This window comes from Crinia signifera, chromosome 9 (assembly GCF_055691185.1).
Source record: "Crinia signifera chromosome 9, ASM5569118v1, whole genome shotgun sequence".
Taxonomy (NCBI): Eukaryota; Metazoa; Chordata; class Amphibia; order Anura; family Myobatrachidae; genus Crinia; species Crinia signifera.
This window is the reverse complement of record NC_139225.1, coordinates 116,115,465-116,140,890: the sequence shown is the minus strand read 5'-3', so window position 1 is coordinate 116,140,890 and position 25,426 is coordinate 116,115,465. Positions and strand designations below refer to the sequence as shown.

At 47.5% G+C, this 25,426-nt stretch overlaps 1 protein-coding gene across 1 annotated transcript in view; it reads right to left on the bottom strand.

Moving 5' to 3' along the window:
- Positions 1-5,194: 5,194 nt before the first annotated feature.
- The window catches only part of LOC146035876 (galectin-4-like), a 30,020-nt gene continuing 9,788 nt past the window's right edge, over positions 5,195-25,426 (bottom strand). Inside the window, exons 2-11 of the mRNA XM_083159567.1 lie at positions 24,402-24,490; positions 22,515-22,710; positions 20,259-20,378; positions 16,188-16,229; positions 15,245-15,286; positions 14,374-14,415; positions 14,239-14,271; positions 10,089-10,177; positions 7,168-7,333; positions 5,195-6,599 (exon numbers count right to left, since the gene is read on the bottom strand). Of these exons, the coding sequence (XP_083015693.1) occupies positions 6,456-6,599; positions 7,168-7,333; positions 10,089-10,177; positions 14,239-14,271; positions 14,374-14,415; positions 15,245-15,286; positions 16,188-16,229; positions 20,259-20,378; positions 22,515-22,710; positions 24,402-24,490 (963 nt within the window). The 3' untranslated portion in view covers positions 5,195-6,455. The remainder of the gene's footprint in view (positions 6,600-7,167; positions 7,334-10,088; positions 10,178-14,238; positions 14,272-14,373; positions 14,416-15,244; positions 15,287-16,187; positions 16,230-20,258; positions 20,379-22,514; positions 22,711-24,401; positions 24,491-25,426) is intronic.

The window sequence follows — 25,426 nt, the reverse complement described above, 5'->3', positions numbered from 1 at the left end:
TGAATAAGGGCCTATATGTATAAGAGGGACTACTACTGTGGGCATTTTGTGAATAAATGGCACAACTACTGTTATCAGCTGTAGGCACTTTGTTGCATTAAAGTACATACCTCAGTTTTGTTCTACATGATAGGTCACCGAGCTATACAATAGCTCTACAACAGTGACACAAACACCTTATTCGCATGTGCAAGGACAATTTTGATTTTTTGTTCCACTGAGGAAAAAACACATTCAGAGCTTCAAATCGAAAACCAACGCACTAACGAAAGTAGAATGGAACAAAAACAATGATGCTTAGTGAATAAACTACTTTGAACAGAAACATTGGTACTTGTTTCCTAGCACGGCCACAATCGCGGGCATCGTGTGCCTTAACTTTAAGGCACACGAGGCCCGCGATTTCCCTTTAAAAAACCACTACTGTGGTACATCGCGTCGCTCGTGTGCCTTAAGAAGGCACACGACGCGACCGACGCGATGCCCACGATTTCCCCATAGGCTTCAATTTTAAAATATTTTAACATTGAAGCCTATGCGCGCCCGACGCGATGCCCCCGATTTCTCCATAGGCTTCAATGTTTTAACATTGAATTTAACATAGGAAAAAATGGGAAAAGGCCCAATATGGGCCATTTCTCATTGGGTATGGCCCCGTCACGATTGACGCGAACCCGAAGCGTGGCGAGCGCAGCGAGCCCGCGAGGGGCGGCGGTGCGCGTCCTCTGACCTTTTCATTCTCCTACTATCCACGTCGCCGTGGAGTTGAGAATAGATTAGTGTGGCGAGCACATTTGACGTGAACCCGAAGCGTGGCGAGCGCAGCGAGCCCGCGAGGGGCGGAGGTGCGCGTCCTCCGACCTTTTCATTCCCCTACTATCCACGTCAGCGTGGAGTTGAGAAAAGATTAGTGTGGCGAGCGCAGCGAGCCCGAAGCGTGGCAAGCGCAGCGAGGGGACGCGGATACCTTCACAGGTATCCGCGTCCCCTCGCGGGCTTCACAGCTGTCCGCGTCCGCTCGCCACGCTTCGGGCTCGGTGGCTCGCTGCGCTCGCCACACTAATCTATTCTCAACTCCACGCCAACGTGGATAGTAGGGGAATGAAAAGGTCGTAGGACGCGCACCGCCGCCCCTCGCGGGCTCGCTGCGCTCGCCACGCTTCGGGTTCGCGTCAATCGTGGGGGTGGCGGCCACAATGGGGGAACATTATTTTTTACACACTTGACGGGGCCATACCCAATGAGAAATGGCCCATATTGGCCCTTTACCCATTTTTTACTATGTTAAATGGACTCAGTTTCAATGTTAAAATAATGTAACATTGAAGCCTATGGACACGATGGACCCGATTTTTCCATAGGCTTCAATGTTAAATTATTTTAACATTGAAGCCTATAGAGAAATCGGGTACATCGCGTCGGTCGCGTCGTGTGCGTTTTGGTATGCACCCGACGCGACCGACACGATTTTTTCCGACACGACCACCACGATAGAAATCGTTGTGGCCGTGCTAGGAAACAAGTACCGAAACATTCTAGTCAATATTGTGGGGATGTTGGTTCTATTCTGTTCAAATAATATCAATGAATACACAAGATTTTGCGAATGCATTGTGGGGAGGCTCCCGGAGTGCATTCTGGGAGGCCTTGCCCTGTGCTGGGTTGCCCCCCACAAGCTACTGCTGGCAGTTGTAGTTTTGCAAAAATTTGTAGAGCTACAGCTACAGCTGAATTAGACCCATAGGGCCCAATTCAGATCGGATTGCATGGCTGTGAGTTTCGGAGCACAGCTATCAGGTAAACGCCACCCCACACTCGCGGAATTCCTGCCCATGTGCAAGGCTGCAAATTCGTTCGCACCTCTCAAGCTCGCTGCCTAGGTGCTATCCTTGTACCAACTTTCCTTTGTAACCCACATTAAATCTGTCTCAAAATCATGCCACATGCACCTAAAAAACATATTTAAAATTCGCCCTTACCTTATACAAGACACTGCAAAAACTGTAATCCATGCTCTCATCATCTCAAGCATTGATTATGGCAATAGTCTCCTTATTGGCCTTCCCCAATACAGACTCTCACCACTACAGACCATCATGAATGCAACCACTAATCTTCCTCGCCAGACGTTCATCGTCTGCAAAGCAACTCTGTCAGTCACTTCATTGGTTACCTTTATTCTACCGTATTCAATACAAAATTATTTTACTTACACACAAAACCATAAACCAAACTACACCAACATACATATCTTCTCTTATCTCAAAATATCTTCCAACACAACCTCTACGCTCCTCCCAAGATCTGCGTCTCCCATCCACACTCATTACTCGCTCCCATTCCTACTGCAGGACTTTCTTCGGGCTGCACCCACTCTGGAATGCCCTCCCAAGCACAATAAGACTCTCCTCCAGTCTCCAAACCTATAAGCGTTCCCTAAAAACTCATCTCTTCAGGCAAGCTTATCAAATTCCAGGACCAGTCACGGAACCTTGCATTCTGGTGGAATCGATGCAATAAAGAATACAGGGTGACATTCTATGGTTTGAGATAATCTGACTTTGGTGATTTATTTCGCCAAAATGGCCGAAATAGCATTTTTTTCCATTTTCGCATATTTAATGAGGTGCGAAAATGTGAAAAAAGTGCGATTTTGGCCAACAAGTTGGACACACTGGAAATGCGATGGCTGCTTTTCGCAGCACATCGCATCCAGATGTTTTCACATGAAAAAATATACAATTTGCATATTTAATGGTATGCGATTTGTATAAACTGTGTCTATAATTCGCCCAAAAATCAGACCAGGTTCTGATGGGCGAATTAGCCAGAACCCTGCACAGATCGCAATGATCTGTGCAGGGTTCTGGTGTAAAAAAAAGTTTAAACAGTTAAAATTAAAAAAAAAAAAACAGCGCGGGGTCCCCCGCCAGAGCATAACCATCCTCTCCGGCAGACGCGCTGCTCCCGGCTGGTACCCGCTCACGGACTGGAGAGGCGCAGAGATGTTCATCTTCCGCGCCTTTCCTCCGAATGATTCTATTGGCCGCCTAGCGGCCAATCTGGAGCCTAGCGGCCAATAGAATCATTCGGAGGAAAGGCGCGGAAGATGAACATCTCTGCGCCTCTCCAGTCCGTGAGCGGGTACCAGCCGGGAGCAGCGCGTCTGCCGGAGAGGATGCCGAGGTCGTCGCCGGGGACCAGGTGAGTAGGATTTCCTTCCTTAGGAACCCCTTTTGGACTACTTCGGATCCTGGACCCCGGAGACATCAGCCCTGGAGCCCAGGACCCCGGACCAGCCCCGGAACCAGGACCAAGGCCCCGGAACCGGACTCTTCTGTCCAGGAGCCCCGGACCCAGGGACCGACCTACGGGCTCAAGGTAGGTAAGTATCAGTGTGTGTGTTATGTGTGTATTCAACTTTTATTTTTCAGGGTGTCAGTGTGTTTTATTTTACTATTTTTTGTACTGTAGAACTACAAGTGCCAGCGGGCCCTTTAATGCCCCGCATGCTGGGACTTGTGGTTCTCCAAGTCCCAGCATGCGGGGTAGGCTTGCTGGGACTCATAGTTCTACAGTAGAAAACAATAGTTTTTATTCTATTTTTTACACTTTGCATCAGCCCGATGCCCACCGCCCAGGGGCATCGGGGACAGCCCCGGACTTTCAGCATGGGCTGGTAAGTCCTGGAGGGGGGGGCCCCTTCATTGGGGGGGGTCCCCACTTCCCCAGGACCCCTGCCCATGCTGACCAGCCAGGGGGATAATGCTTTGGCCGCGGGACCTTATATAATAAGTGTCCCCCGGCTGTGGCATTACCCTGCTGGCTGGTTGGGTCTGGTGCTGGTTCTTAAAATACGGGGGACCCCTAGTCATTTTGTCCCCCGTATTTCGGGAACCAGCGCCAGACCTTGAGCCTGGTGCTGGTTTCATTAAATCAAGGGGACCCCTATTTGTCGGGGACCCTGATTTTATGTCACCAGCACCGGCTCAATGAGCCCGGGGCTGGTTATGCTCTGGCGGGGGACCACGCGTTGGTTTTTTTTTAATTTAAAATGCGATTTCCTGCAAACGTGCGATTTTCAGACATGAAAATCGCACATTTTCAGGAATAAAGAAATCGCACCAACTCGCACCTATTCGCACTATTTGGCCCGTTTTTCGCATCTCATTAAATATGCGAAAAACGGGCCAATCTTGCGATTTTCAAAAGTGCAATGTGGTGCGATATTAAAACATGCGCATTTATCTCAATCCATCGAATGTCACCCACAGTATCTATCCTTATGTATCAATGCCTATTTCTCTATAGATTGTAAGCTGGCGAGCAGGGCCCTCCTACCTTTTGACTGTCTGTAGTCTGTTGTATCACTGTCTCCTTTGTAAAGTGCAACGGAATATGCTGCGCTATATAAGAAACTGTTAATAAATAAATAATAATAAATAATAAATAAAATGAGGGGAGAACCGTTCGCAATCACTCACCATCTAATCCACAGGTCTTCAACCTGTGGCCCTCCAGATGTTGTGGAACTACATTTCCCAGCATGCCCTGACAGTTTTGGCATGCTCTTATAGGGAAAAATGTGGCAATGCATGCTGGAACATGTAGTTTCACAACATCTGGAGGGCCATAGGTTGAAGACCCATGATCTAATCCTTTTCCCCATCTGTTTGCAGCGCAGAGGAAGCCAGGACTTACTCTGCGCTGCAATGGCCGTGGGGAGCAGGCCGCTGCTGACCTCAGCTTCCCTCCCACCCAACGGACAAGGATCGCCTGTGTTTTCTAGGGAACTCCCAGAAAACACAGGGTTACCGCCCCCAAAAGGCCACAGGGTGTCAATCTCCCTGCATGCAGCTAGCGGTCATTCAGAATTGGCAGCCCAGCAATAGGGCCTGGGTCAGGCCCATAGTCCAGTTATCATTACCCTTTTCAGGACTTACAGGACAGGACAGGGGCGGAATAAGAGGGAATGCCCATTGCAGGCACCTTGCAAGCCCCCTCCTTTCTGTCAGTGGCTGCAGCACTGTGGACTCCCAGGGAGACATTCCTATTCGCATGCGTAAATAACCACGACAAATGTCTGCCACCTATATCAGGCCTACTATCCTCATTGTACTTCTTGTACTCTATAGGAAAAAGTTCATGTTATTAAATAGTTGCTTTAAAAAATGAAACACTCTTTGAAACAAAGTGATTTAATCACTATGCTGTTTTATTAAAACAAGTTTGTAATCAAAGGTGTAATACAGTATGCAAAAGGATGCATTATTGTATTGGGGTATCGAAATCCAGCTATTCACAATCACTTAAAGGCATTTATCAGTACAATCTACAAGTCCTGGAAAATCACTTCTATTAGTTCTAGAATTCTGTGGGGGGAAAAAGTGCCCATTGTCTGTACAGAGTGGAGAATCCAGTGTGCTGGCTGGTCCAATAGTTATTGGGGGGTTGCCCATATTGGTTCCATGGCCACTGATGGCCTGTCTCTGCGCTCAGTCCTGCACAATGTAACACAATGGGGTAAATGTACTAAGATGGGAGTTCTATCGAAGATAGGATGTTGCCCATAGCAACCAATCAGATTCTATCTATTATCTTCTAGAAGGTGGTAAATAAATAAGTAGAATGTAAGTGGTTGCTAAAGGCAACATCCCATCTTCTATAGAACTCCCAACTTAGTACATTTACCCCATTGTGAGCAGAGAAAGCTAATACCCCTTTTCCACTTGCAGAGCCGGGTCATACCGGGAATGTGTTCCCGGATGCTTCCTGGGACACTACCCGGGAATGTATCCTTTCACACTGCACTCAGACCTGGGATCGACCCGGGACAGCCCCATTCACACTGATCCCGGGAAATCCCTGCAAATACATATGCATGTCATTAGAAATGGACTCCAGGGCTCTGAAAGATGACATCAGCATTTGTGAGCCCAAGAAAGCTCCAATCAGCAGCTTTTTTAAAGTCCCATGTACCTGATCCCGGGTACGGGACCATTCACACAGATCGCATCCCGGGTCGATTCTGGAATCTACCCAGGTCAGGACCTGGGTAGAAATTCCGGGATACTCATCCCGGGATATTCTTTCAAGACCCTTTCACACTGAGCTAACTCCCTGGTTCATGCGCGTTCATGTGCAAAAACTCAGGATATTTTTGCAAGTGGAAACGGGGTATAAGAGACTATGCTAATATAGTATTAGCATACAACAGGCTCACAATATCCTCCAACTCTTATCATCAGTTATATGGGATGATCATCCTGAATAGTGAGACTTGATTGGTGAGGTAGCAATAATCACAATATATTGGAGCATGATGGGACAAAAAATAATATTGAGGTCTTAAATGTGAAAATGTGGAAGTCCGCCTTACTAATGCATATTCTTCTTTAATGTATGTTAATTTTGAGTAAATACTACAAAAATGGCTCCTGATATTAACCCTTAGGTCAGTACTGAATATAGGTTAAGGTGACATCTCCAGCAACTTCAATCATGTTAATCTGGTTGGCAGGTAGACGGTGAACGTAGTTGAAAAGCTTTGATCCACTGCAATAGACGCCAAAAGCTCCGCCTTCATTCCTGATTTCCATCTGTAATGAGTAATATAGAAGAGAGACATGAATGTTTAGTCACAGATATTGGGCCTGATTCTCGTTGACTCGATAAGTTTTGAGGTTTGCAGCTTAACCAGTTCCCAGAGTGCTTGCCCCGCCGAAAACACCACACCCCCCGCATCCCCATGTGCACACAGCAGGAGAAATCGGCGACCATCGGATGATTTCTCCTGGGTTCGCAAATATGAATCAGTGGAGACTGACTTGAAGACAGGGCTGGCGGCTGACGTCATGTGATGTCACCTGCCCCAGCACACATCGTCCCACCTGCATTTGCATGGGAACACCCAGCATTTTCATGGGGTCGCCCATGAATCGCTGCTTGTTCCCATGTTCCAGCACGATACAGCCCCCTTCCTCCTTCCCCACTGCGAATGGCCCGGTGACATTGTAAATCGCCAAGGCCGTTCGCAATCAGGGTGTTCGCATGCGCAAACTACGAGCATCGGGGAAGGGGCCGATTTCGGTTCTTTGCAAATGAACCAGAATCGTCCCCATTGCCTGATGCAGCTCCCAGGCTCCTGGTTGCATCTGATCTTCTCACCTGAAAGCTTTGTCCTGGGCAAAATGGCATGTATGATATGTTTCGTTCCTCAGGGCCCCAAGTGCCCCTGTCCTGGGTATTCCTTACCAATGCTCCTTCTCTGAAGCGGGGGTTTATATGGAGGTGGATGTTCCTTGTTCTGCTATTGAGTAGGTTGACGTGGAACCTGTGACGGAGACAATGACACAGAGGGTTTTATAGTCTATTTACCTTCCATTATTTTTTTCCTCTGTAAATCTCTATCAACAAATAGTAAACGTTACATTTGCAGAATTACAGTGGCATAAATAGCCTAATTCATCCCCCAGACACTGATAAAGTCAAGGGAGGTAGGAGATTCCAAGAAACAGTGGCGGGAACTGCCGGAGAAAATGAATCTGCTGCCGCTGGGCTCCTGTAATGAAGGGGGCACCACTTTTCCATTATCTCTACCAAGTGTACTGAGGTGTGACATTATCACCCAGCAGAGAGTCATCATCAGTGGTGGCTCAAGGGGGCACAGACGCAGACACCCCACCAGCAATGTATTATCCTAGCGACCAGGGGCATAGCCAGCAGTGAGGAGCTCCGCGCTGTGGATCCTCCCTTGTGCGACAGACCTTGCTCTGCATCAAGCTGAACCATCAAGGAGCATCCAGCCAGACAGAGCAAGGTGAAGCCACACAGAGAGTACACCAGGGAAGTACCTGACAGAGGACATGAGAGTAGGGCACCGAGGGCAGTATATGGTTCAGCACAGCTTGTACAAAGAGTCGCTGACACATGACCTCACTCTCAGACAGTTGAGGGGCATGGCCGGCATAAAGTGAAATTCCATCTTGAGAAAAGCTGGGTACACACTAGACCAGTGGTAGCCAACTCCAGTCCTCGAGAGCTACCAACAGTTCACATTTTCCAGACAACCTTGCTGCACTCATTACTCACTAAGGGCAGGATGTTCTAACATCCACAGCCCTGCTTCGCCCCCCCTTCGCCAGCCACCGCATTCCTAATGACCGCATATGCTCTAACATATGCGGTCATTAACGCAAGGGACAGCTCTTGCGATAAGAGCTGTCCCTTGCGATGCGGCGCCGGAGCTGGACTTCCAGGTGACGGATCCCTCAAACAGCGCTGCGGTGAGAAGCCCATAGGCTTCTGCAGGGAATCGCCAGCTTATGCTGGCAATTCCCTCCGCAGCGCTGCCACTGCGGAGGGGGGGCAGAGCATACAGAAATGCAGTAAAAACCCAGATAACGTTTTTTTAAACCCAGATAACGGTTTTTTAACCGCATTTCTGTTTTAGAGAATCTCCCCCATACACATTTGAAAAGATCCACAGGTGGAGCTAATTACTTCACTTGAGCAGTGAACAGATCTGGAAAACATTAATTGTTGGTAGCTCTCAAGGACTGGAGTTGGCTACCCCAGCAATAGATGATGCACTCCATGGGGAGATTCTCTAAACTAAAAATGCTGTGAAAACACTGTTATTGGGGTTTTTACCGCATTTTGGGATGCTCTAAGCATCCCTCGCCGGGTTATCGTGATGGGGGGCATTGCGATGCCCCATAGAAGCCTATGGGCTTCTACCGCAACCCACCGCCGCCCCGCACCGACCCACACACTGACCCACCGCTGCCCCGTACTGAGCCGCATCGACCCCCCCTCACCTGTGTTCGGGCAGCAGAGAGCTGTGCTGCCTGGACCTGTGACCTCCTCCCTGCACTATGATCCTCTTCCAGGTGCAGGGAGGAGGAGAGCCCGGCACAGCAGCAGCAGCACCGGGTAAGGGAGGGGGGAGCCGCTGGGTCCCGATGTTTAAGCTGATAGTCACAGCTTAAACATGAATCTCAGCCCAAGGGGTAAATGTAACAGCCTGCGAACTGCATGCATCAACGTGTCCCCTACGAGTCTGACGCATGCCTTCACTGTTGTCTTTCCCCTTGGTTTTGGTGACATGCCTGAAGTTAATCCTGCACAAGGCCAGATAATACAAGGGGCTGAGATTCCTGGTTCAAAGCTATTCTGATGTTCATGCAGTTAAGTGATCGATGGTTTCCCAATGTGTCCCAGCTGCAATGCGCATGTGCAGCAGGTGAATTGCGATTATGGACACATTGCAAATGAACTTGCAAGTGATTGCCAGAAGGGGGAGGTAAAAGGAAAGTGATGGCAAAACTGGTGAGTCCAGGCTGTTTTCAGGGTGTGTCTAAGGCATTCTGCACACAGATAATATCCCTGATTCTAATTATGCGCATGTGCAGGGCTTCTGTGCATGCGTTTTCGCTGACTTGCACTGTCGCGGTGTGGTGCTTGCAAAGAGGGGGGGGTGGCGGCGCACCAACATGGGAATGCCCAGCAGGCGGCTGACAACACATGACCTCAGCCGCCCGCCCTGACTTCGTCCCAGAGCCCACAAATATAAGTCAGTCTCCACTGACTTATGTTTGCGAGCCCAAGAGACATCATTTGATGGTTTCTCCTGCTCTGGTCTTCATAACACATCCCCTCGCATGGTTGCGAGGGAATGAGGTGGCGGGGGGGGGGGGGCGGAGATTCGTTGGGGTGGCGTAACAACTGTGAGGTAAATTGTGAGGTTCACAGCTTACTGAACAAAATCAGAATCAGGCCCAACATGTCTCTAGTGCTCAGGTATGGCGCATTTGATGCCTGACCTTAGATGCAGGGAGTTGATGTTTACAAAAGCTCCATCTGATGCTACGTGTGTGTGTGTGTGTGTGTGTACGCAGTTGCAGATAGCCGCAGACAGCTGCGATGGCTCTTTTGGGGGTCTCACAGATCCACAACTATGACAATCCCATCTGTAAGAGCAATAGTGCACAATGATGAATCAGGCCCAATGCCACACAGGGGGAGCTTGGATAAACACCACAATCTTAGCCCAGGTTACAGAGAGACCAGACTGGACAAAAACGCACTTATCTGCTCCATGAGACACGACTCCAGTAAGGATGATGTTTCGGTTTGCAGTGAAATTTGACTGCAGAGCGGCTTGGAAGGGCATAATCTGGGCAAGAAGAAACAAAACATCTTGTAAACCAAGCATGAGGTCTATGTACTAAGCCTTGGAGACAGATAAAGTGGATGGAGATAATGTACCAGCCAATCATCTCCTGTCACGTTACAGTCTGTGTTTGAAAAATGACAGTTAGGGGCTGTTTGGCTGGTACTTTATCTCTCTCCAAGGCTTAGTACATAGACCCCTATGTCACTTACTTACTAAGCATGGGCACATAATAACATTTAAACCATTAATTTAAAAGTATTGTGTCATTTTCCTCCCAACATCTCCCTCTATGAGACAGGCTGCTCCTCACATAGCTGGTAATTCACCGCCTAACATCTTCCTCTATGAGACAGGCTGCTCCTCACATAGCTGGTAATTCTCCTCCCAACATCTCCCTCTATGAAACAGGCTGCTCCTCACATAGCTGGTAATTCTCCTCCCAACATCTCCCTCTATGAGACAGGCTGCTCCTCACATAGCTGGTAATTCACCGCCTAACATCTTCCTCTATGAGACAGGCTGCTCCTCACATAGCTGGTAATTCACCGCCTAACATCTTCCTCTATGAGACAGGCTGCTCCTCACATAGCTGGTAATTCTCCTCCCAACATCTCCCTCTATGAAACAGGCTGCTCCTCACATAGCTGGTAATTCTCCTCCCAACATCTCCCTCTATGAGACAGGCTGCTCCTCACATAGCTGGTAATTCACCGCCTAACATCTTCCTCTATGAGACAGGCTGCTCCTCACATAGCTGGTAATTCAACGCCTAACATCTTCCTCTATGAGACAGGCTGCTCCTCACATGGCTGGTGATTCTCCTCCCAACATCTCCCTCTATGAGACAGGCTGCTCCTCACATGGCTGGTGATTCTCCTCCCAACATCTTCCTTTATGAGACAGGCTGCTCCTCATATGGCTGGTAATTCCCCTCCCAACATCTTCCTCTATGAGACAGGCTGCTTCTCACATGGCTGGTAATTCTTCTCCCAACATCTTCCTCTATGAGACAGGCTGCTTCTCACATGGCTGGTAATTCTTCTCCCAACATCTTCCTCTATGAGATAGGCTGCTCCTCACATGGCTGGCAATTCTCCGCCTAACATCTTCCTCTATGAGATAGGCTGCTCCTCACATGGCTGGTAATTCTCCTCCCAACATCTTCCTCTATGAGACAAGCTGCTCCTCACATGGCTGGTAATTCACCGCCTAACATCTTCCTCTATGAGATAGGCTGCTCCTCACATGGCTGGTAATTCTCCTCCCAACATCTTCCTCTATGAAACCGGCTGCTCCTCACATGGCTGGTAATTATCCTCCCAACATCTTCCTCTATGAGATAGGCTGCTCCTCACATGACTGGTAATTCTCCTCCCAACATCTTCCTCTATGAGACAGGCTGTTCCTCACATGGCTGGTAATTATCCTCCCAACATCTTTCTTTATGAGACAGGCTGCTCCTACATGGATGGTAATTCCCCTCCCAACATCTTCCTCTATGAGACAGGCTGCTCCTCACATGGCTGGTAATTCTCCTTCCACATCTTCCTCTATGAGCAGTGGCAAAACTATTGACTAGTAGGCCATGGTGCAAACATATGCTTTGGGCCCACACCAACCCCCAAAAAACAAACATTGCAATGAGTGCCCATGGCGTGCTCACTTCACAACAGCATTTTCCGCACATGACCCCCTGTGTGCCCAAAATGCTCCCAGTGTCTTACTAACATGCTCACTTCACAGCAGAATGTTCCCCACTACACAACTTCACTGCACTACATCTCCCCTATATGTTGTATTACTTTATATACTATCGTCGACATGCATCAAAGGAAATATGCGGGCAAACCACTGAAAATGACGTTTTCGGAGGTTTGGCTGCAGCTCCCATATGCACCAAGCCCATAATGCACATTTCAGGGCTTGGATGCAGTGGGCAACCCAACTTAGTACTTGTGTATTATCAGGGCGCCCGATTTAATGTAAATCGCATGCAATATTGCATGCAATATTGCATGTGATTTAGTGGCCGATTTGCATGCGATTTGCGGCCGATTCGATCCGCGATGCAATTTGTAGCACACCCCACTATCCAAGTCAGCCCGAAGCATGGCAAACGCACGCGGTACGCGTCCTCCCGACCTGTTCATACCCCCCACTATCCACTTCGGCGAGCCCGAAGCATGGCGATCGCATGTGCAAAACAATCCCGTAGCGCAGCGAGCGCATGCGCAAAACGATCCCGAAGCGTGACGAGCGGATACGGATTACTTGACATGTATTCCGCTGCGCTCGCCTTGCTTTGGGATCGTTTTAAGCATCCCTCGCCACGCTTCGGGCTCGGTGGCTCGTGCGCTCGCCACACTTTATAAAATCGACTCCACGCCGACGTGGATAGTGGGGGTATGAACAGGTCGGGGCTTGCTGCGCTTGCCACGCTTCGGGTTGACTTGGATAGTGAGGGGTGTTCTAGGATGGAATAGCATGCAAATCATTGCGATTTTTGCATGCGATTTGCGCCCGATTTGCATGCGATTTCGCGGGTGCCGTGATAATACACAAGTACCCACAAATTTAAAATCAGCGTTCCCCATAGAAGCCTATGGGCTTCTTTCACAGTTTTCCACTGTGAGGGATCCAACCAGATTCCTCCCAGCATCCTCTGCGAGACGCTTAGCGCATGCGCAGAGAGGACTCCAGGTCCAAAACCCGGAAGTCTTATCATCGCAAAAGACGTTAGTAAACGCCGGTATGCATGCGGAGGCTGGCGGCAAGCTTCGCAAGGTTCTTGCGGTGCTTGCTGCATCTCACCTTATGAACAAGATATCCTAAGCCTTGAAAAGTGATAAAATGGAGAGTGATAGACCACTAACTAATCAGCTAACTTTCATTTTTCAATCACAGCTCGTAGCATGACAGTTGGGCGCTGATTGGCTGGTTTATCACTCCCCATTTTATCACTTCTAAAGCTTAGTACATCTGCCCCTATTTCACTGCACTACGGGCCTTATTCTAGTTCACTCTTTTTGACAAAATCCTTTTTAGATGGACAAAACCATGTGCAGTGCAGGTGGGGCAGATGTAACTTGAGCAGAGAGAATTATATTTGGGTGGGGTTTTACTTCAAAGTGAGATCTATATTGCAGTGTAAAAATAAAGCAGCCAGTATTTAGCCTGCACAGAAACAAAATATCTCACCAAATCGAATTCTCTCTGCACATTTTACATCTGCCCCACCTGCAGTGCACATGGTTTTGTCCATCTAAGAAGGATTTTGGCAGAAAGAGTGAACTAGACTAAGGCCCTACATCACAATACTACAGCCCCCATATGCTACACTAGATTACTACAATGCATCCCTTTATAAGCTGCTCTACATCCCTACATTGTATCCCCCTATATGATACACACCCTCCCCAAATACACTTCATTACATCACTATACCACATCCCCTAAACCCTGCACTACATCACTACACTACATCCCCCTATATGCTGCACTACATCCCATTAAACCCTACACTACATCCCCCTATATGCTGCACTACATCCCATTAAACCCTACAGTACATCCCCCTATATTCTGCACTAAATTACTATAGTACATCCCTACATCCCCCTATATGGCACTACATCGCTACACTTCTTCCCCCTAAATGCTGCACTACATTCCACTATATGCTGCACTACATCCCCCTAAACGCTGCACTACATCCTCCTATTTGCTGCATTATACCACATCCCCTTAAATGCTGCATACATCACAGGGTCGGCGGGGGGTCAGTGCTGTCAGACCCTGGCACCTGGATGAGCACATCGCAGCCCTGTCCCTGCGAGTGCAGGAAGGTAAATCCTGCCAAAAGGATCACATCAGTCATCTACCTGCTCGCTGGGCTCTGAACACTTGCAACATAGCGAGCAGGTCTGAATCGGGCCCATTGTGCTAGCCAATACATCAGCTTTGTCCAAAGACAACCTAGTAATGTCTCAGATACTGTACTTAAGGCATACATAAAGATCCAAAGCACAACCTATAACATAAAATAACAATGTAAAACATACCGGGTTATGCACAGCCATAGGTCCTTTCTGAAGCTGAAATTATAAAAGTATGACATACATGATCAAAATCCCACATTATTTCGAATTTGCTTATAACATGCACATAATGAAGTTATACATAGTCTTATAACTCACCGTTGGCATCCCGCACACAGGTGGCATCACCATGCTTGGTACCTAAACCAATAAGAAAATACATAATCATGTTTGCTGACATGCTTAAATAAATCATTTTTTTGTTACTGGTAGAATATATTTATTTATTTTACACTGATGAGATATGCAGGGGTTTGAGCCAGGTAGGGGAACCTTCTCTAATACTGCTTTCAGATCGCAAAATGCAGGGTCACACCGGGACTTTGAAGCGGTTCAGTCCCAGTGTGACCCTACATTTTGCTCACTCTGTCATGTGGGGGTGGGGCGCTGGCGCTGCTCCAAGCACTGCCACCTCCATCAGTGTGAACGGGAATGGCAACGGACCGGTAAGAACCCTTCTTTTTTTCCAGGTTTTCAAACCTTCACAGCCAAAGCTTGGAATTGGTCTGATTGTACTAGCAGGGATTTAAACCCTGCTCAGCACACTGATGCCAAAAAGTGGCCAGTCCATAGGCCCCAAGTTTTGTAGCACCAGGGACTAGGCCAGTCAGTGCTCGGAGGCACTGAGATACTGCGCATACGGAGCAATGGGTGGAAAAATGTGTTTCTTTTATTTTTCATGTGGAGTTTGTTTGCTGTGAATTTGGTTTGCTGCATGTATTACACTTAAAATACTTGCACAAACATTGAATAGTGCCTGCTATGTCCTAAATTGACCCTGTTAAGATAGTACTGGTTATATGACACCAGGGGCATTGTAGTATGTATGGGGGCTGCTGCCCAGTTAAGGAATATTTAACTTTTCATTAAACATTTGGTATTTATTTGGTGATCAAAAACGACGTTCTGTTTTAGTCCATCCGTGTATCCTTATATCCTTTATTCATAAAGAAAACAAAACGTGACTCACCATGGGTGCTGCATACGCTGGAGGGGAGAACGCATTTTGAACCTGAATTGCAACATAAAAAAAAAAAAAAAGTTGAACTCCAAACTTGTCCCAAATCTTAATAATATCAGCAAGGAAACTACGTAAGATCAGTACTAGTAATCAATGTCCTCCCTCCACATTCTTATCCTATAATGCACAATGGGTGAAATAGCGCACACAGTGAGTGTAGAGGGCCAGCAACAGACAACGAGCCAGTAAAACCAGCTGGAGCTAAAGGCCCCCATACATTAGGCCGACTTGTACGAGGGCCAAGTCGGACCGAATCATCCTGACAGGTTCCCGGGGGGTGTCAATCATGATTTGGCATGTGATAAATCGCATGCGATTTATCGTATGCAGTCCCTGGGGAGCTGCAGGCGGAGGGAGCCGTGAGCCTGGCGAGGCGGGGGCTGTTCATGGAGAGCCGTGCACCGGGCATGCAGCAGGCGGGACCACAGCACCAGGTAGGGGAAGCCGGGCGGCGGGCGCACATAGAAAAAAAACCCCATACAAATGATTGGGCAGCCAGTGATTGGCTAATGTGCGCCTGCTGCCTGGCTTGACTTCCCCTACCCAGCACTGCCATTGCCGCATTCATATCGCCCACTGCCTGCTGCGTCCCCGGCCCGGCTCCAGGCTGCACATAACATTTACCAAATCTTTTGTGCAGCCTGTCCGACCTCCTGTCTCCAACCCAATACGCATGGACGGGATGTCTGCACATGCGATTTGGGACAATTTCACGGCTCGATCCATCTGAATCAGGTGAAATTGGGCCCAATTTGCAAAGTGTATGGGGCCTTATAGCTGGGGCAGTGTGCTTGATATACTGTAGTGCCCTATGCAATCAGAGCCAATATGCACTCAGAGCAGTTTATACTCCTAATGTGTATGAGTTACCACCCATAAAGCACATACTCACATAACCTTGGGTATACGGTGGTGGTGCCGGTGACATTACAGCCTAAAAATGTAAAACAGAGAACATTTATTATCCTACATTCTGTGTTAGGTCATAAATAGCCAGGGCCTGATGAAAGGTTCCAGGTGCCCTAGGCTAATGCACATGTAGCTCCTCCTGTAATGCTGCTCAGGGATTCGCCAGTCATCCTGCCCTAGAGCAGTGATTTGAAATCGTTTTCAACTCACCGCACACCAAATAAGATTTGAAAAAGTGCCAAGGCACACCATCAGTCCCCCACAGGAAAAAAAACACACACACAACGGCCCCCACAGAAAAAAAAAAAAACATTGGTCCCCACAGAAGAAAAAAAAACAATCATTCACAATGTCCCCATAGAACATGAAAATAAAACACATTGGCCCCCCAGAGTAACACAGTAAAGTACAGTACAGAGTCTGTGCCAGGCTGCTTATCTGCTTGTAGAACACAGGAGAGACCTTATGCCAACGCCAACTCTTTTTTATGTAGAGTGCCCCAGGGTGTAGTTAAAAATGAATCTCTGGCTCCATTGGCACACCTGGGAACTGCTCATGGCACATTGGTTGAAAAATGCTGGCCGAGAGCATGCACTTCCTATGCCTCGGCAGACAACTTAAGTAAATGCACCAGGGTTCAAACAGGTAGGGATGGCCATAGAGCTGGGGTAGCCAACCCTAGTCCTCGAGAGCTACCAACAGTGCATGTTCTGCAGGTCTCCTCACAGAATCACAAGTGAGCTAATTAGCTCCATCTGTGTATCTTTTAAAATGTGTCAGTGATTAATGAGTGCAGCTGTACAGCAGCTAGGTTGTCTGGAAAATGTGCACTGTTGGTAGCTCTCGTAGGCTAGGGTTGGCTACCACTGCCATAGAGCATTTATGATTTGAAATGGTAACCACTTTTACCATAGATGGGGAGAAGCAAATGGCTTTTTATTTTCTTCCCCAAGGTGTTGGGACACACAGCCTAATGGTGCGTACACACAGGGGCGATTTAGTGCAAAATCGCGGGAAATATGGTCGCTGAGCGACCATATTGCCTGCAATGGGAGTGTGCACCGGTGATATATTGCTGGGTGCGCGCTCCCTTTTTTGCCCCTGTGGTGATCGCTGGTCGCAGGAACATGCTCCTGCGACCAGCTGATTTCCACTGCCGAGAAACTGAGCAATATATTGCTCAGCCATATATTGCTCAGCTATATATGGCTGAGCAATATATCTCCCCCGTGTGTACACAGCATTACTCTGTCCCCAACACACGTGAAGCCCTGCCCCTAGACTTTGTTTGGCCCACAACCCATTGCACACTAAAGAAGGGGAGGCCACTGCGGATGGTTTCATGCCAATAACAGGGGCAGTGGCATTCAAAAAATCTGTGTGATCAAAAATCAGTACACAATTCATACACATCACAGTACATCATACTTGCTGACATTCTCCTGGCGGGGGCAGCCAAGTTGGCACAGCTGATGGATGGGGGGTATGGCACAACCTAAGGGAGCATGGCAGGGGTAAATGATGCAAGCCACGATGATGTCATTGGACCCCATTGGACTGCCCAATTTGAACATCGGCGTGGTTGGTTGCTGGGAGGATTTGCGGGCACATGGCATCTTCCGGGAGAGTGGGCTAGTATGCAGCTGGACAAAGTAATCAATAATTAACAAAGTCGCACTGAGAATGTACAAGGAATAAAGAACACAACCCAAGGTCATCATTTAAAGGATTATTTTAAGTTCACATGAATAAATGCAGACTAGGAAATGGCATTTATTATGGCAGTACCTGTATTTCATTGTGAACATGCAAACAGCAATAGTACTAAAATATTAGCATACAGTATATAGGTGGGACTTAGGGCAGTATTCAGTGAGAAAAATTCTCCGTGCATGGCCCTGTTCCGGAGGGCTCGCTGCCACTCCTGCTCCCGCTATTCAATGTGGTTAAGACTCGCCGCCACTCGCGGCGAGTCTTAACCCCTGCAGCGGACGAGCGTCCGCGGCAGGGAGCTGGCAGGGAGCCGGGGGACGGTGGCAGCCAGGGAGATTAAAGTCTCCCTGGCTGCCCAGAACATATGTGGAGGGGAGGAGGGCTCCCCGGGACCCAGGCAGCACAAGCTGCCCCCCCCCCCCCCATAGCCAGCGGGGGACCCAGTATTCACTGCACCCGATCGTGCATATGTAATGATCGGGTGCAGTGAATATATGAATATCTAATGAGCGGCTCGAGAGCTCCGGCCCCCTGCTGGCTGCTCTGTGTAAAAAAAAAAATGTTTTTAAATATTTTTTTTAAAATTAAATATATATTTATAAGCACATGAATAAAAATAACATGCCCCTTCACAGAAAAAAATCCTGATTTTTTTGACACCAAAATTAAAAAAAAAAACCTTTTAGTTTAAAAGTTCACATTCCAGTTCTCCATGAAAAGATGGAGAATTGCTACACGGAGAGACACGGCGAAAATCACTTAAAAAGACGGCGAAAATATCACATTGAATAGGGTGGTTCACTTTTGGAGAGCAAAATGCTCCTTCCAACACGAAAATAGCACAAACTCGCCATAAAACACGGCAAATTTTTCTCATTGAATACTGCCCTTAGAGGCATTAAGCCAATCAAATGGGACTGGAGGTCATCCTTATTATCAGTTTGTTGCTTACACCAAATGATCCACAAACATGTGCATATGTGTCTATTTAGTGGTCAGCACTGGTGCCCAACTCACCCTGTGCAGGCAGCCATTATATAAGACTTATTAATAAGGAAAGATGATGCATCCTAATAATTTACAAAGCATCTTGTTCCTCAGTGATGTGACTATGGGGAAGATGGGGGGGGGGGCATTCAGTGAGAGCACAGCCTCTCTCCCCCCAGCTCAGTACCTGCTGCAGCAGCTGCCTGTCCTCTCTCTCTCTCCCTGTGCATGCAGGATCCATCGGAGGCCTTATTGTAACTTGGAAGCAAAGCAAAAAAAATTGCAATTGCAAGAGGAGCAAATATATTTATATTCTTTCCGTGCAGTGTAAATACTGGCTGCTTTTGCATGTAGCCCACAAATGTTAGACAGCTTCATTTTTACACTGCAATTTATGCAACTGTTTGGGCATACCCCACCCAAATCTAATCTCTCTACACATGTTACATCTGCCACACCTGCAGTGCAGCATGGTTGTACCAAAGCTTTACTTCCCGTGGCAATTGTCGCAATCCCATCGCCATGCACGTGCATCTAATTCGCTCCCACAGCTCATAGAAATGCATTGCGCATCAATATTGCATCGTGTCAATTCCGAGCTGCGGGTGCGAATCTGGAGCAACAAACGGCAGTAAGTGGTGTTGGTTGGTGATACATGAGAGCGGCTACATCTGTACTTCCTGAATATATTGTGGACATTGAATAAGTGAATTGTACACATAATTATGGGGTAGATTTATTTAACGTCGATCAGGGGAATATGCGCGATTCCCGTGCGTTATTGCCGGGGACAGCGCTTCCCCTGATCTATGACACCCTCGATGCGGGTGTTTAACGTGCGGCAGGGCAGGCGGCATAGCGCAGGGACGTTATTTAATAGTAGGCACCTGCCTCCTACCTTATTTGTTTTGCACGCGCTCCCTGTCTTATCTCCTCTTATGTTTGCCAAAATTATTTTCCTGGTGTTCGGCATCTTGAAATTATAACAGCGCATGCACCAGGTATACATCATCCCAGGCGAACATTAACCGGCGCGTGCGCTGTTTTCATTTCAAGACGCCGAAGACCAGAAAGCAGGAGGTGAACGTTTAACACTGTAAACAACTGCGCATGCGCTGCTGACACATCGCGAGACAAGTTATCCGGCGCATGTGCAGATAAAAAAGCCGGGGATAAGCGCACATCCGTTATGGGAGGACGCGTATCCCCGTCGGGTGGGGATAATGTACTCCCATAACAAATGAATAAATCCAGGAGATGTGCGGGCCGCTTCACCACGAAAAAGCGGTGGAGCGAAACTGGCCTCATAAGGAACCTTAGGGACTTGTTAACAAATCTACCCCTATGTACTTACCTGGGAAGGATAGAAGGTTACACAGTTGAGACTGACATCACCACTAATTTGGAGTGCTTGGATGGTTTGATAGGAGACACGATGGCGGTATTCTAGGAGGTGTTGTCCATTCACCATGACCTAAACAGAAGAATACAATTACACAAATGCCCTTCCTATCTAGGGGTAAGCCAGCTACACAGTCCGATGGACTTGACAATTATGGCATATCATTTATGTGTCCACTTATCAAGCTGTAACTCAACATTTATATTGTGACTTATTAAGATTTATAGAGAAATAACCGGTTGTGACATGCTGTGATCAAAGCATAAAGGGGCAGATGTATTACAGTAAAGTGATAAAGTGGTGATAAAGAAGTGATAAAGTGGAAGGTGATAATACTCCATGCAATCAGTTGTGTTTGAAATATGACAGTTAGAAGTTGGTTGGATGGTGAATTATTACCTTCTACTTTATTACCACTTTATCACTTTACTAGTCTTAATACGGGATATGGTCATTGGGTCACCAGCAAGTTGTTAGACAGTCATTAGGTCGACACCATTAGGTAGACATAAATTTAGGTCGACATGTGTCTAGGTGGACATGCAGGAAGGTCGACATGAGTGTACGTCGACAGTCAAAATGTCGACATGGGGTTTTCCACTGTTTTTTTAGCTGAAATATGCCGACAGGCGGTATTTCATGCCCTACCATCCACTAGGGCGTGGTGGGAGAATAACAGTGTGCCGAGCATAGCGAGGCACCAAGCTCGAAGCATGGCAAGCGCAGCACGCCATGCGAGGGGGCGTGGTGCACCTTAAACCGGCAAAAAAACAGTGAAAAACCACATGTCGAACTTTTGACCGTTGACCTAACCCATGTCAACCTAATGACCCTGTCGACCTAACCTATGTCGACCTAGACTCATGTCGACCTATACACATGGTTACCTAAATGCATGTCGACCTAATGACTGTCTAACAGCTGGTGACCAACTGATCCACACCCCTTAATACATCTGCACCCCAAAAAATTAAAAGCATATGTAATCAGTATGTAGTCTCCCTGCTGACGCTGACTGTGATGTTGTGGCCGCCCTTTGATTTGTCCGGTTCCCGGGCCAGCCGCCTGCACGCTGTTGTACTCTGCCGCTTGGCTCTATGGGGGTTATTCTAGTTCATTCTTTCTGACAAAATCCTTCTTAGATGGACAAAACCATGTGCACTGCGGGTGGGGCAGATGTAACTTGTGCAGAGAGCATTAGATGTGGGTGGGGTTTTACTTCAAAGTGAGAACTATATTGCAGTGTAAAATCATGCAGTCAGTATTTTCCCTGCACAGAAACAAAAAAACTCACCCAAATCTAATTCTATCTGCACATGTTACATCTGCCCCCCTGCAGTGCACATGGTTTTGTCCATCTAAGAAGGATTTTGTCAGAAAGAATGAACTAGAATAAACCCCATATATCTGCTGCTGCCCAGGTGATTGTTACAGCTACACTTGTGGTTTTAAACCCACATGTATGTGAGCATTATTATACTAGTAGAGTGTAGTCTAATTTACACTCAGATGTGTGCTTTTCTGGTTCTTTTTCAGCACGTATCTTGGTCCGAGGCATTGGTGAGCCTTTATCAGAAAACCAGCACTACATGTTGATTCATCTTTCCACGGTCAGATGATTGAAATTGGACTTTTGTGCATATTTTTGGATTCCCTGTATGCATATGTAATGCATATTTATATATAGGGTGATATCATAACAGCAAATGCTTTATGGGATTACATGAATTTAAAAAGGATCAGAAACACAAAGTACAAATGTAGCTGTTCAGTTCTAGCCTAAGCAGTGTATATAAAAAGAACTACTCAACATAAGACTGACCCAAGGTTGTTATTCCTATGGAAACGGGTGTTCTCACACCTGTCTTGGTAACTGTCAGTTCTCAGGGATCCACATAACAGAAAGAATAAATACAGGGCAAATTTATTCAGAAAATTGATTGGACAACTTTTCTGTCCAATTACCATAGTGGATACATTTGTACTACTTGCTGTATTCGGTATTTATGGGCATCTGCTATATGTATCTGTATAGACTAGGTATGTGCAGATCCGGGATCTTATTGGCTATCAGCTGTCACATGTTTTGGCTCCAATAAGATCCTGTAATATGTTAATATCTCTCAGAGTAGCTGCGTATGTGATGAATTGCAGTGAACACCTGTCACACTGAGCTTCCACTGAGATCTGTGCCCCAGAGATACCCACCTGAAAGGCATGCCCATGCACAGTAATGGCTATATCAAAGTAAGTGTTCCTCTGGAAAGGCATGTGGCTCTTCCGCTCCTCTGTGCCCCAGCTCTTGCATTGCATTGTGTTGCACACGATGACGTTGCCCTCGTCAAATCGGGGGTTAAAGTGGAATGCAATGTCATTGTTGTAGCAGACAAAGTTTACAGCAAACCTAGAAAAAGAGGCGGATTTATTCACAGGTATCACAGCAATAAGGAAGATACAAGCAGGCTCCCTGTATCGTTAGCAATGTCATTCACTGTCCCCAGTGACCGGGATTATGACTTTGCGTTATGTAGTATATTTCAACTGTGTTAATGGAACAGCCAGATGGCATATAAATGGCAGGGACTCTGCATAACATTCAGCAATAACCGGGCTGTGTAAATAGACGCTCCCTTTCATTCGCGGCCTGTAAGTAAATGAGCGGGAGGTGTGCAAACAATGCTCCTGAGTGCCACCATAAAAGCTAGTGGGTATGGAGACATTGGAACCAATGGGATTTATTTCTGTACCTGTCAAAAACCATGCACTTTGAGATCAATGACTTATACAAAACGCCCAGGTTTTTGGGCCCAGCTTCAACCCGGGTGCGACCCAGCGTTTGTTACCTTTTACACCGCCGCAACCCCCCCACCCGGCGCAGGCGGTTCCTGAGACACCGCTTATAGATGTCATCATCTCCAAGTGCCAATCGCTGCCGCCGGGACCCAGACTGCTGCGCTGGGAGCAAGCCCAGCACTAAGGTGCCCCGTGCACCCCCCAGCCCTCATCCAGGAGGTGAATGGATGCCGCACACAGGAATCCATTCATCTCCTCTGCTGCTGTCTGCCCCCTGACCAACTTGCGGACGCTGCGGTCCGTAGGTTGTACGTCCCCCATTGATGTAAACAGGAGCCGGGTTGGATGACCTGGCGTACCCATTTACACCGCCCTCTACTTAGGTCCTAGCCGTGTTCTACCCAGGTCAGGACCTGGCTAGAAGTCCCATGTAAAGGGACATGGCGTGACCCATATACACTGCCGCTGACCCGGGTCTGACCTGCTAATGACCCGGGTTTTTGCGGCAGTGTAAAAGGGGTATAAAGGGGCTATACACTACAACGATATGTCTGACCCTGAAGTTGGATGTGATTTCCCTTGACCTCCCCCTGGACCTCCCCGGGAGTGGTTCCATACGATTTTGTACTTTTGTGCTATTTTTGCATAAGATATCACATAAGATATATCTAGCCACAATAAATTTTATGGGATATATCTTATGGTATACAATTGTACCATAGATATATTTTATGGGATGGATTAGGGGGCTAGGGGGGCGGGAAATGACAGTCAAACCTCCTGCGATACATCGCATGTGATATATGGCATGCACAAAAAAACACTCCATTTTCCATGCGATTCTGACAAATCAATAACTGCGCATCGGATCAGATAGATAACACATATGATTTGACACTATAGAAACGATATATTGTCCCAAAAAGATCGGAATCGCCTGAAATCATGCAAAATCGTTGTAGTGTACGGGGCTCTTAAGGGGCCTAAATATATCTTATTATATATTTATGAGGGTTTTTTTTTTTGTTATGTCTCCACTGCTGAACACCACTAGCAACTTTAGCATTGACTTTATTATACATTTTATTACACATTCATAATGTAGAGCTGCCATTCGCTGCATACAGATAAGACAGTGACCGCCTCTATTGCATTTTTGCACAATTTGTAGTACAGGTCCCGTCATGGTGGGTGAAACATACAAATACAGGTGGTCCATTAACAACTGGTTACCTACCTCTGCTGTAGTGTGGAATGAGTGGTAATGTAATCACCCTCCCTGTAGACACCTGTGTCACTCACCTCTTGGCATGGCTGTGGGCTTGCCCTTGGATAGTCACCCTCTTCCCTTCAGTAATTCCCCCAAGTATAGCACTCTGGAAGGGGACAGCCTGTAGAGATATGTAATAAATCATCACTGTATCATCTTTTTGCTTTTTAGCACATGCCCTAACACTTCACTATCATTCCACCTGCCCATAACCAAGCCACCACCTTGACAACCTCCCACTCTACTCCAACAACAAAATACATTCATTCCCATTAGGCAAGGTCTGCAGTAAATAGACAAGGCTTTATACACACGGACTAGGGATACCAATCCCAGGACATTTTTTCAATCCCGGAATTCAGGATTGAAAAATGCCCAATTCCGGGATTCCAGGGATTGGCTTCCCTAATAAAAAAAAAACACCCGGCTGCCCCGCATATTTACTTACATGTGTGGTGCTGCCGGGAGGGTGGGCGGTGGAGCCTGGTGGGTGGGCTGATGGAGCCAGGCAGGCTGATGGAGCCAGGGCGGGTGGTCGGGCTGATGGAGCCAGAGTGGGTGGGCTGATGGAGCCAGGGCAGGAGGGCAGCTGTGTTGCCTGTGCAGCGTGACCTCTGACCTTGTCACTCTGTGCAGAGCCGCACTGCCGGGGACGGGAGAAGCCGGGCAGCGCCTGAGCACGGCATTACATTGCGCATGCCTAGTCTAATCCCAGGATTGGAAACTCCTACAGATGTGGTTGAAGTAGCGGTAGCTCTCTATGTAAAAAACAGTAGGACGAGCCTATTACAAGTAGACACCTCCTGCTGCAGTGGTGATCTGACCTGCCTCCTTGGATGCAGCATAAGATCACTGCAATACCAGCCTTTAAGACAGGCATGTCCAAACTGTGGCCCTCCAGCTGTTGTGAAACTACAAATCCCAGCATGCCTTGCCATAGTTTTAGCATCCCCTAATAGCAAAGCTGTGGCAAGGAATGATGGGACTTGTAGTTTCACAATAGCTGGAGGGCCATAGTTTGGACATGCCTGCTTTAAGAGGTCAGGAAATTTTTGTC